The 13,064-nt window shown below is 42.4% G+C and overlaps 1 protein-coding gene across 2 annotated transcripts in view; it reads right to left on the reverse strand.

Annotated features, from left to right (window-relative positions):
* prrc2b (proline-rich coiled-coil 2B) overlaps nt 1–13,064 on the reverse strand; it is a 48,952-nt gene that overhangs the window by 19,983 nt on the left and 15,905 nt on the right. For both annotated transcript variants that reach the window (XM_081364643.1, XM_081364642.1), the window contains exons 8-18: nt 12,599–12,717; nt 11,799–11,962; nt 10,889–10,976; nt 9,569–9,722; nt 8,396–8,729; nt 7,607–7,764; nt 6,170–6,359; nt 4,412–5,010; nt 2,643–4,153; nt 562–740; nt 161–276 (exon numbers count right to left, since the gene is read on the reverse strand). In XM_081364643.1, the coding sequence (XP_081220769.1) occupies nt 161–276; nt 562–740; nt 2,643–4,153; nt 4,412–5,010; nt 6,170–6,359; nt 7,607–7,764; nt 8,396–8,729; nt 9,569–9,722; nt 10,889–10,976; nt 11,799–11,962; nt 12,599–12,717 (3,612 nt within the window). The remainder of the gene's footprint in view (nt 1–160; nt 277–561; nt 741–2,642; nt 4,154–4,411; nt 5,011–6,169; nt 6,360–7,606; nt 7,765–8,395; nt 8,730–9,568; nt 9,723–10,888; nt 10,977–11,798; nt 11,963–12,598; nt 12,718–13,064) is intronic.

Consider the following 13,064-nt stretch of genomic DNA (forward strand, 5'->3'; position numbering starts at 1 on the left):
AAGCACTTAAAGTACTTTAGGCACCTTGTACGAACCCTGTAAATATCTGCAAACATATTATGGTATTTTTATGCTTTAGTAGAGTTAAAAAAAAGTAACATACAGCACCTTTAAATAACTAAGCTGCGATCATCTTTCAGATGCACTCTCGATTACTCACCGGAGGACCCTGATCTTTCCTCCTGCGATCTTCATCCTGCGGGCGGCGCTGTTTTTTGGACAGAGCGTCCTGGTAAACCTCTGGACTGGGCACAGATGCTCCTGAATCACTTTCAACTGAGAAGAAACACAAATGACTTCTCTATGAAGCCCCTCCTTCTGGAAAGCACACTGTGCTCTGATTGGTCGGCTGGAGCAGTGTGTTGTGATTGGTCGAGTGTGCCCCTTACCATAACTGCCGGTTTCAACACACTACTAACTACACTGATGTTACTGAACATGAATGAACATTTGCACTGTGGCTATATAGTCTGCAGAGTTTTATTCTCTCTCAATGGTTTGTCACCAATTCTTCTGTATTGGAAAGGCGCTTCTATCATTAAAAAATGTTGTGTGGCTTACTTGAGTAAGTGTTCAGGTCATATTGGGACAGCTGTTCTGTCATGTCCCCCTTCATGTTTCTGGGTTTCATGTCTTTCTCTATGATCTTCCCCGTGGCTTCAGCGGTGCTGGTGTCGTCGCTCTGTTCCACACCGTACACAGAAGCCGAGCTCAGGCCGGGGACCGATTCTTCTGGACCTCTGAAGTGAAGTAAGAGACATTCAGAGTGTGGATTTCATCATTAGTGTTGGGGCTAACGCTTCACAAGTACAGTGCGTTACATTATCAGATTACCTTGTTTTTTTAATGTAACAAGTCACACATCACCAGTAACATGAATTACGTAAGAAGATTACTTTTTATGTAACAAGTAACAGATTACGTCATTCATGTTACATAAAAAAGTAATCTTACATAATTCATGTTACTTGTCACAAAGATTACTTAAAGGAGAACTCCGGTCAATTTTAACATTGAGCTCATTTTATTGTACATTTGGAGTGCTGTCAATACAGAGAACAACGACAAAAATCGGTGTTGCCTACACCGTGTTATTCTATTTTTAAAATTTGCACCCTGTTGACTTCAATGGGGCAAGTACTAAACCTGCTTTTAGGCTCTTAACATCCTTGATGTGTCATTACAAGTGCACAGAAAATGTGAGTGATTCCTTCTGAGTGAACACCAGTGGATCTGACTGCAGTAGATGTGAAAGATATGTATAAAAATGATGTTATTTAAGCCAGCGCAAATACCTGTTTACATCCTGTTTTTCGGTTGAAGTCCAAAGTAGTCGATTGCCGAGTTCACGCGCGTGATCATAGGTAACTAAACCTATGCGCGTGAACTCGGCAATCGACTACTTTGGACTTCAACCGAAAAACAGGATGTAAACAGGTATTTGCGCTGGCTTAAATAACATCATTTTTATACATATCTTTCACATCTACTGCAATCAGATCCACTCGTGTTCACTCAGAAGGAATCACTCACATTTTCTGTGCACTTGTAATGACACATCAAGGATGTTAAGAGCCTAAAAGCAGGTTTAGTACTTGCCCCATTGAAGTCAACAGGGTGCAAATTTTAAAAATAGAATAACACGGTGTAGGCAACACCGATTTTTGTCGTTGTTCTCTGTATTGACAGCACTCCAAATGTACAATAAAATGAGCTCAATGTTAAAATTGATCGGAGTTCTCCTTTAATGCAACAAGTCACGCATTAAAAGTAACATGAATTACGTAAGATTACTTCTCTGATGTAACAAGTAAAATAAAGCTTTACAATTTACATGAACTACATAATTAGATTACTGCTTTGATGTAACGACTTAAGTAATGCATTACTTTAAATTTACACATTAATATTTGATTTATTTACTGTATAATCTGAGAATATTGTTTTTTTTAATTGGTTTATTTAAAAGTACACATTTCAAACTTTCTATAGACATATACTATGTCAGTGAGGCAAATTTACAATTTGACCAAATTTACCCTTGCAATTTGGTTAATTATGTCTCTTCTCGTCGACTAATAAATCAAAATTAATGCAACAGTTACCTTTTATGGACAGTAATGCAAGTAACATTTACTTTAAATGTTTTTAGGGAGTAATGCAATATTGTAATGCATTACTTAAAGTCCCCCTGTGGTGTAAATCCAGCATTAAATGTAGTTTATGTGTCTATGAGGTGTTTTTAATCTGCTTTAAGACAAACCATGTGTAAGTTCATAAGTCGACAGCATTGCTGAGTGTTTCCTCCTTAAAACTGCAGTGAACCAAAGACAGTCTCAAAAACACGCTTTGAAATCGCTGGTGTTTCTGACGTCACAAACTACCTTGTAACCAATCAGATCAACGTGTGATCGTCAACCAGTGGATCTCTGAGCTGAGTGAGTGAGTGGAGGCGGGGCTTATTTGCATATTCATAGAACCGCGCATACTAAATGAGGCAAGGGTGTCGAGTTACAGTCAAGATATTTTAAGGCATTTTTTCAAGGAAAAAACATATAAAAATGTAATTTTGGTGAGTTTTAAGGGATAAAATGATTGACTACAGGGAAACTTTAAAAGGAAACATTCCTAAAGAAACGTACCGTTTGCTGTTGCAAGCAACACCGTTCTGCCAGCTCTCGTTTCTCCCGGAGGATCCTGCACTGGACTGTGTGTCTGTCGAGCGGGTCATCTTATTGTTTTCCATTACACACACTTCACTCTTCCGGTTCTGCCTCTCGACGACTGGTCTCTGGCTGGAAAAGCTCCGTTTGGAGAGCTCTCTCTTCTCAGAGCCAGGCTCCCCGTGACCCGCGTCAGCGAGCGAGTCGCCATGAGGCCCACGTTTCTCCCTCCAGTCGCTGAAATCACTGTTCTCAGAGCCGGTTTCCCAATCCTCGGCTTGACTCTGAGCCGTGATCTCCTGCGGGCGTCCTCCAGGATAGTGATTCGGCCAGTGCTCTTCCTTGGGTCGACCCGGCCACTGATTAGCAAAGTCTCCGTTCACATATTCTTCCCCGTTCCATTGCCCTCCTCCTTCACGTTCTTGGCGTAGTCGGCGGAACCGTGGCGGTTTATCTTGGCGAGGCGGACGCCGGCGTCTCATTGGCCGGTTATCGGGGTTATCGTTATCAATATAGTAGCCTCCCTCTCTGTCCTCGACGCCATTCTCTACAAAAGAACTGGTGAATTTAGGCGGGTATTTTAGCGGGTCGCGTTCTGACGAGCGTTTCGAATAGGAGTCCGTGCCAAAGTTGTATCCGTTCTCCTGCGCGGATCCGCTCCCAAACTGAGCTCCTCTTCCTCTCCATGTTGAAATATCCCTCGAGACGAATCCGCGGTTGTATCCCGCGTTAAGTCGAGGCGGTAACGACCTTCCGAACACTCTTGTTGATTTCGCCTTGTCACCGTTCCCGCTTTGCTCGTCGGTGTACACCTTGTTGGATCTCCACGACTCCCGATCGGCTCTTTTAACCTCTCCGGATGGCGCATACGAAGCCTCTCCGTTCTCGGCGACCTTTTGCCGTGGACGTTTGGGAAGCTCTTCGTACTCCGAGGCTTCGCTGTGCGTCTCGCTAACGTTGCGTCGACGGGGTTTTCCTCGTTGAAGATCTTCGCTCCTGAAGTCTCGAGAGCCACGTCCACGCGCTGGTCTCTGCGCTCCTGTCGTGTTATTGTTATAGCCTCCTCTGGTCGCGTCGCCTCGTCCCCCACGAGTGCCACCGCGAGAGCTGAACTCTCTAAACCCGCGGCTACGTCCTCGACCAGTTCCTCTCGCCCCAGCGAACGCCTGCTCTTCGTCGATGAATATCCAGTTGTTGCGGCGTGGAGCGTCTCTGCCGTCAGAGGAGTCCACAGACTGAGGCTTGGCGGTATCCCAGCAGCTCTCCTTGTGTAACTCTTCATGCAGATTGCTAGTTTTCTCTAACTTCGGAGCATCCGCTTGTTTTTCCTCGGGAGAAGATGCGGGCGGTGGAGCCGAGTGCCTGTTAGACACAAGCGGGGCGTCTTTTTTCAGGTCGTAGACGTTAGTGACCACTTCCTTCTCTAGTCTGTATGGGACGGGCTTCTCCTCAGGCTCAGATTTGGGTTTCTCGTTCTCCTTGTCCTCAACCTTTATCAGTTAAGAAACAAGCATTCATTACTTCAGTGAGCTCATTGTTTCTGCATTACATTACATTGTTTACATTAATACATTTTTAGCTAACTGTGATTTTGTATACATGTACATTTCTGAAATACATAACTTAGTTACTTCTAATAACAGATCACTCTAAACTGTAATGTGGACTCATGCATGTTCAGTAAAGCTGCTTTGAGATGATGTGTATTGTGAAAAGCGCTATACAAATAAATGTGAATTGAAGCGAACCTTCAACGGCTTCAGCACAGGTTTCTTGATGGGTCCGGTCCTCCTAAGCGTTCTCCCGCTGGACTCCGACGGCTGGCTAATGCTAATGCTACTGCTGCTGCTCGACCCGTGATCGGACCACTGGGCCTGACAGCCGCCGTCTTTCCTAGCGTCTTTTCTCCAGAAGTCAGAGTCGTAGCTCTTCTCCTTGGTGTCGAAGGCATCGTCACGGGACTCTGCGGGCTCCTTCTGGTGTCTAACGGAGGACACCTCTCTGTGTTCAGGATCTCCAGGATGGGTTCTGCTAAGAATTAAAGGCCCTTCATGGGTTCCACCTTGATTGTTCAGTTCCTCCGCTGGACTCTCCGTGCGATCGTGACCTCTGTCTTCGTAGGAGTCGTGTCGGGAGCAGGACCGGTCGTCCCGTTCGTCGTTCTCGTGCTGCCTCTGGTAGGGTGGCGTGAAACTGCGCGCTGACGAGTAGCTGTCTTGGTTCCACACTTGGTAGGGCTCAGTGGATGGTGCCCTCCTCTCCTGATGCATGCTGGGATGGCAGCCTTCGTCAGAGGTGGAACCAGGGCTGTTCAGGTGATCCTGCTGAATGACGGGCTTCACCAGACCTTTCACATAAAACAAGTTAAATTATTATCGCAATATAAAGAGCATGTTCTGAAGAAAAGAAGGCATGTTATAAAACGGAGAGTTCCGGTCCTTGATTCTGATTGGTTGAGCCGCGTTTGAAGCCATTGTAAATGACTCACACACACACCTGTGAGCGCATTACATTAGTGTGTTACTGCGCAACTGCCGATTGTGATGCTCTGTTGCTGCATGTGTTGCTTGGCGGAGGAATAAATGTGTTATAACGTTATATTTTTTGTTGCTGGTGTTTATTTTATGAATAAAATAAATTTTACAATGAATATTTTTATGGAGTAACTGTTTTATTAAAGCAATAAGCCCCTTGAAGCCGTGTTTTACTTCGCGCCCTGCCTAACAACGCCCCTTAGCTGTACTAAATAAACCTTTCGTCAGCTGAACCGTCTAAAACGTTACCCTATAGTTTTCCACCAAAATAAAAGCTTGGGGGTTATTATTTGAAAGTGAGATATACTTGTAACTTGTAGTGTAAAATTATCATCATATATTCATTTATTTAAAAGTACAAATGTATTATAATAGTATTTTTTTTATAATTCGAGTTAAAAGCAGGATATTCTTTTTGCCTACAAATCTAAGCAGCAGCTATAAAAGACTTTTTTATGAGACAGAATGTTTGTTCTTGCATCCTTATACTATAGCCAAATAAATTGAAAATTATCAAAAAGACTGCATATTTGTTTACCTGTACGTCATGTGAACATTAACTGACATCAGAGAATCGCGAACATGCAAATGCATTTGTAAATTATTGAAATATCAACCCAAAATCTCAGGCAGGGTTTTTATTGTTAAACTAAAACCACAAAAAAAGTTATTTTCAGTAAAATTAAAAAAAAAATTCTCATTTTCATTTAACTGATATACTAAATTAAAATGACTTATCCTGAAATAATCGATCAAATGTTTTTTAAAAAATGACAACACCAAATTACTAAAACTTAAAAAATTACTATATTAGTATCTCAATAATGCAAAAAATAACTCCAATTAATATCTGATGTCAACGGGTAAAAGGTTTGCGAATCCCAAATGTGTGTGCTCGTCAAGAGTGTGAAGATTAATGCTTTTTAGGTTTGATCATATCTCTGAGTGACACCAGACACAGCGTCTGTTTACCGGAGGAGTGAACCCCAGGAGCGTAGAAGTCCACCGGGGAGCATCCCTGGGCCATGCGGGGGTCCATGTAGGGAGGCATCATCATCCAGCGCGGGTCGAAGCCCAGCACATGAGGCGGGTAAAAGCCTCTCTGTGTGTGTGTGTGCGCCGAGCTCGACTGCTGCCACGGGGCCATCTTATACACCGGATCCTGGAGGGACGGATGCATGTGTTTAATGCCACGTCAGCATCTAAGGCTACTTTCATGGCAAAAATTTAATTACAAAAATACAAATATCATAGAAATACAATAAAACCAAACAACAAGTCATATTATACTTTTTTTTTTATTTAAATTAACATGATTAAAAAATTCTAAACCTTTTCAGGCATAATCTTACTGAAGTCCTTAAGTGAAATAATTGATAGAAGAGCATTCTACTTGTATTAAACCCAGGACAGTCCAATGTGTTTAACAGAGAGGGGAATCTCACACCATATGCGGAGTTGCTCTCGCCGTTCATGAACCCTGAGATGCTGACAGTGGGTGTATTAATAACCATTAAAGGAGTAGTTCACTTCAGAATTAAAATGTCCTGATAATTCACTCTCCCCCTCGTCACCCAAGATGTTCATGTCTTTCTTTCTTCAGTCGGAAAGAAACTAAGGTTTCTGAGGAAAACACTCCAGGATGTTCCTCCATATAGTGTCTTCAATGGGGTCCAACGGGTCGAAGGTCCAGATGTGAGTTTCAGTGCAGCTTCAAAGTCTCGACACCATCCAGCTGAGGAATAAGAGTCTCATCTAGTCAAACCAGCGGACATTTTATAACAAATAAACATTTATATACTTTTAAACCACTAATGCTGGTCTTGCTCTCGCTGTGATGCAACACACATTACGTAATCAGGTTGAAAGGTCAAGCGTGACGTAGGTGGAAGAACAGACCCAGTGTTTATAACGCCAAGTCAAACATAAAATAAAAAAAAAGCCATTTACATAAAAAATAAAAGGTAAAACAACAATGTCGGACGATTTTGAAGTTTGAGGAGAAAATTCGCTTTTTGAACCGGAACATGCATGACCTTTCAACCTGATTATGTAATGTGTGTCGCATCACAGCTAGTGCAAGACCAGCATTAGTGGTTTAAAAGTATATAAATGTTTATTTTGTTCTAAAATGTCCGCTGGTTTGTCTAGATGAGACTCTTATTCCTCGGCTGGATCGTGTCGAGACTTTGAAGCTGCACTGAAACTCACATCTGGACCTTCGACCCGTTGGACCCCATTGAAGACACTATATGGAGGAACATCCTGGAGTGTTTTCCTCTAAAACCTTCATTTCTTTTCCACTGAACAAAGAAAGACATGAACATCTTGGGTGACGTGGGGGAGAGTAAAGTGAAGTGAACTGCTCCTTTAACCCCTACTCTACACAGGATTGTGGGTAAAGCTCACCTGGTGCTGCTTCTGGAACCGGGGCGGAACGGGTTTCTGGTGCCGGCCGTAATCTGGGAGAGGAGAAGTGGACTCAGGAGCATCGTCTTCGTTGTGGTAATTACAACCTTCATCTTTGTAATCCTGACTGGAGGACTCGGCTGGTGTATCCAACACTTCTGTATTCAATGAGATGAAGTGATTAAAGCATGAAACACTGGGGAAATAAATCAAAAATGAAGTGAGTTTTTGCTTAAAACAAGCAAAATGATCTGCCAATGGTGTAAGAAAAATAATGTTGTTTCTGTTTGAATTAAGAATATTTTTCTGACCCCATGAGCTGATCATTTAGATTTTCTTTAAGCAAAAACTCACTTAATTTTGATTTATTTCCCCAGAAAACAAGACATAATATCATATGGCATTTTACTACTTTAATAAATGCATCTTGATTTAAGAAATTTTGGATATATGGACTGGAAACAAGACAAAAATACTGAGTAAGAAAAGCATTTTTACAGTGAAAATAGTTAACATGGGTTCCTGTTGCAAAGTTGTCATTTATAAGTCACTTCATATTCAGTAATATTATAGATTTGACTGCAGTGATATTATTGGATGAGAACAAAACTGCCAAAAGGTAAGAATGAGTTGTCATGTTTAATGTCACCATTTGACCTTTTCCCCTAAAGACGCCGAAACGACGTTTATATAGAATGCGTCGAGTGTCCAAAAACACGTGAATACGAGGCACGCGATTGGCTGTCGGTTTAGCACCACATCGTCTCACACAGTAATGAACTAGTGTACCTTTAGTGGCGTACTGCCAGCCCTCCTGGTGGGGTTTGGATGACCTCCGACCTGGCGACTGCGTTAGCATCTCCTTGCTGTCGGCTTCTCTCAGCGTTTCTGCCGGGCGAGAGGGTTTCTCAGTTTTGCCGAATTTCTCATCCAGTTTTTTGAGTTTCTCGGCACAGGCTGCCAGCCTCTCCTCACGCGCTCTCCTCTCCTCCTCTTCCCGGCGTCTGCGAGCTCGCTCCACGGCAGAGAGATCAGCGGAGACGAACTTCCCTCGAGGAGGAGCCGGTCTCTGCGGTTCCTCCTGCTCCTCCGCGGACTCGCTGTTCACTCCGTTCTTAATGTGCTTTAAGACAAACCATGTGTAAATTCATAAGTCGACAGCATTGCTGAGTATTTCCTCCTTAAAACTGCAGTGAACCAAAGACAGTCTCAAAAACACGCTTTGAAATCGCTGGTGTTTCTGACGTCACAAACTACCTTGTAACCAATCAGATCAACGTGTGATCGTCAACCAGTGGATCTCTGAGCTGAGTGAGTGAGTGGAGGCGGGGCTCATTTGCATATTCATAGAACCGCGACACAGATAACGGAGTGCTAAGCGAAGTTTCTAACAGCACTTTGGGTTTTTGGTTCATAAACCCGTCTCGCTCGATGAAACTTAAAGTATATGCATCAAAATCATTTTGCTATCAAGGTATAATTTCGGCTCACTCACTTTCTGCAGTGATTGACAGCTGTCTTTCATCATTCGACTGCTGTTTGGATTTCATGTGATTTCTCATTGTGGCGCTGATATTAATTAATCAGTTTCATTAATTTGATAAAAAGTAATTCCATTTTGTAATATCATTTTCATCTAACGCAAGTAATTCCAAACTTCGTGACGACATTATGTGATCAAATACGATCAACTTGTTAAACACGCTCCACAGCGCCACCCAGTGCACTTAACTATAACTGCGAGTTAGTGCTTGGGATTTATCATGGACTCACTGCGTTCACGGCCAGCAAAGCAACAGAGTAAAATTTGAATAGTATTTTATTTTTCGATTACTAATTACAGATCGAATATTCGTGCTCATCCCTAAAGGACAGAGAGAAAATGTTCAACATCAAAACGAAATTACAGTTGGAAGAACCCTTGATTATCATGAGAGATCTCGGGGGAAAGGCCTGTGTTACCTGCGCCTCTGCAGAGGAGAGTCTCCCGTTGGCCTTTCTGGAGGATAGCGTCTCCGGCTGGCGGGAGTACGGATCCTCCTCAGTGTCGTGAGGGAACGCCACGTCTCCAGAGCTCTGAGAGGAGTGAGGATCATGATGGTGGTCCCAGTCATCCCTGCAACACACAGGAGCCAGAACCGGCTTCAATCCCAACAACTACAGCCGCTGGTCCACTAATGCCGAGTTCAGACTGCACGATTTTCAAAGTAGTCGGGTCACTGTTCTTTTCACACTGCATGACTATCCAGGGTAATGCATGACACATTCAGTTGCTGGTGTGTTCACACTGCACGATGCATCGGCGACAGGAGGTTTCACACTGCATGACTTTCAGGAGGAAGAATCGCCGACAACTCCTGTCTGGCCCGCAAACTACGTTTCGCAACCAAACACACGCGAGAAGTGATAAGGAAATAACGCAAAATCCGCGTGCGTAAGACCGCAGTTCTCGCGCGAGTTTGAAATTGTTATTAAAAATAATAGCCTGCAAGAAGCTTGCGATCCAAATTGTCTGTGCACTGATTTGCAGCGAAAAGGAGAAAAAGAAAAACATTATGCGTGAGGAAATGGCTGGGAAGACAAGGGCAGCAAGGACTGTGTGTTCTGCAAAGAGAGTTGGGGGTAAATAAATAATGTTGCAATGTGCTGCTGTTGCTGCTGGTCAAGCAAATGTTTGTGCTTTGTTTCTGTTTGATATAATTGTAAATATATATATTAAAATACTAATATTGTGGTCTATAACTCCTCCCCGAACTCCCCGCTGCTCTGTATATTGCTCTCTCATTGGCTGTCGGTCATCGCCGATGTAGTTTTCAGTCAGAACACTTTCACACAGCAGGATTTTGAATCGCCGACAGGTCCAGATATTTAGCATGCCAAATATCTCACGGGCGTCGGTGACTCGTCTGTGATTCCCTCAGATCGCGTCTTTGCTCATTCACACTGCGTGATTGTCACTCGCGTGAACGAGCACCGATTTGCCTGTGATTTCGGGCATTTGTCGGCGATTTCTCAAAACCTGTCGGCGAGCCAAAATCGGAGCTAAATTAATCAAGTAGTCTGAACTCGGCATAACACTGGCTACATGCAATAATCCGTTAGTAATGGGACTGACGGCTCAATCGGACTGAAAAGCCTTCAACGCCTTAATCGATCCGATTGAGCTCGATCCGAATGACATTTCGATCGGATTGAAAGGGCTGTTTATTTCTTTTCTAATCTGCTTTTTTTTTTATATATATATTTTTGGTGCATCACTAATTAAAACAAATGAGAACTCACCAGATCTTGTTCTTCACACATGGGGAGCGGTCTTCCTCATCATCACTGAATTTGAGCTTCTCGCTATAATCCACTTCTTCATGGAGGCCTGAAGGACAAACACCAGTCACAGTGAGTAGGGCTGCGAATCCGACAAAAGCTCGCGACACGGATACCGTGACTTCCACACCGGTTCCTAAACGATACTTTTCTCGATACCAATTTTATGAACATATAATGTTATAGCAGAGGCTGATAAGAAAAACAAAACAAGAAAGCTAAACTGTAGACAAATTTAAGGATTAGCACACTTTACAAGATGCCTTTTCTTAGATTTCCTTTTCCTTTTTTTTTCTGGATGGTTAAATCAAATATTATTAATCAAACAGCAAGTGTAATTAATTGAAACATTAAACATTCAATTTAACAGCAATTTAACAACAGATTAACAAAAATTACATTCTTAATGTGTTTTTTTACTTTTACCCAGGTCTGTGCTTTACGTTTTATTTAGTCTATTTCCATTCTAATGGTTTAATCAAAAACATATAATTGAACTCATAAAAACAACTTAATATATTAATTTGTAAATAACTTTATTAATTTGTATTCAATAATAGGCCCTATGATTGTTTTCTTTTTATTCTGTGTTGTGTATTTTAATTGTTCTGGTAATCAAATGAAGGGATAAAACATTAATTTATCTTTTATTCAAATGAAAATTAAACAAGCCCTTTAATTTTTTGGCATTAAATATGAATCCTGCATGTTCTGCGTGTCTCTGAATGGTGCAGACACATGATCATACATGCAGCACGCTTAATCAAAGCTTGTGAATCAACACCGAACTCGACACCCAGCCCTAACCATGAGCCCATTGGTGGAAACACACATCTTCTGCTTCAGCTAAAGAGAGCTAGCGGTCGCTCACCCGCCCAGCCGTCTTCACAGTCGTTGTCCAGTTCATCGAGGTCCTTCAGGTCATCAGGGTTGATGATGGCAGGACGGGGCGCTCGGTCTCCCGGGCGTCGGATCGGGCGAGTCGAAGGGCGCGGGGGGTTTCGTGGGAATCGGGTTTCTCTCCTTAAATCACCACTGCGGGAAAAAAAAACAGGAATTTATACAGTAGGGATGTGACGATGAGGATATTTTCCCACCAGTTAATCGAAGCGTGAGAACACCGGTAATACCGATATCACCGGCGCGGGCTTTTAAATCACTAATTTGAAAGTGAAACTAAAATGCACGCATCCGCAAAAAAACAATCCTTAGATGAATAGATTCACAACTGTCAAAAATCTATTTATCATCAAATTAGTGCCAACTTGGGGGTGGACTGCTTGAATGGGGAGTTCATTACTATTATTCTTAATGAAAGACACAACAACAAAACAGTACAATTACAAACGTGCTTAAATAGGCACTTTTACACTCGCTTTGACACCAAATATTCCTCATCTCGTCAGCCAGTTCCTCACTCTCATGATTAATGAAATCTGTCTCCTGCTGCTGATCTGTGCAAATCACGGTTTATTGAGCAGACACGTTCAGTTTTTAATTGTAGTGTCTGTTCTCTAACTGAACTAAATTATTTTATTACCAAAAAACGGTTTAATCGGTGGTTCCGCGGTTCTGAACACTGGTAACAGTCAACACCGACTATCGTAGCAAGCCTGATATTCAGCCAGCTTTCCTCAACTGTACAGGATTATTGATTAGCTCAAGGCTTACTTGACCGGTTCTGGCGCTGGTCTGAAGATCAACCGGGAATCAAAGCGCACGGGAGCCACCACTGCGGTCGGGCCGTGATCCGAGGAGCCCGGGGCATCACGGGTCTCTTTAGGGCACATCTGATGAACAAACAGCAAACATGACACAAAGAAACCAAAACACACACATCCAGAATATAGTCGGAAATTATTTTTGCATTACGGTCGATAACGGATACGCTGGCCAAATACATATCAGTGTCCTTAATACTAGAGATACTGCGGCCGAACAGAATCTGACTGAAAGCTCTTTTTTAACACTTGTATAGTGTTTTAATAACTTTTTTAGATTTATGGCTTTGATTTTCTCACAGCTTTAGAGTAAAACATGTTTTTGAAAATATATATTTCATATAAAACATTTTTGCACGTTTTTCATGAAACTTTCACTTTTTTAAACTTTTTTTCACTTTCACAAGTGAAAGTGT

The sequence above is a fragment of the Scardinius erythrophthalmus genome (genome assembly GCF_964197995.2).
Source record: "Scardinius erythrophthalmus genome assembly, chromosome: 5".
Taxonomy (NCBI): Eukaryota; Metazoa; Chordata; class Actinopteri; order Cypriniformes; family Leuciscidae; genus Scardinius; species Scardinius erythrophthalmus.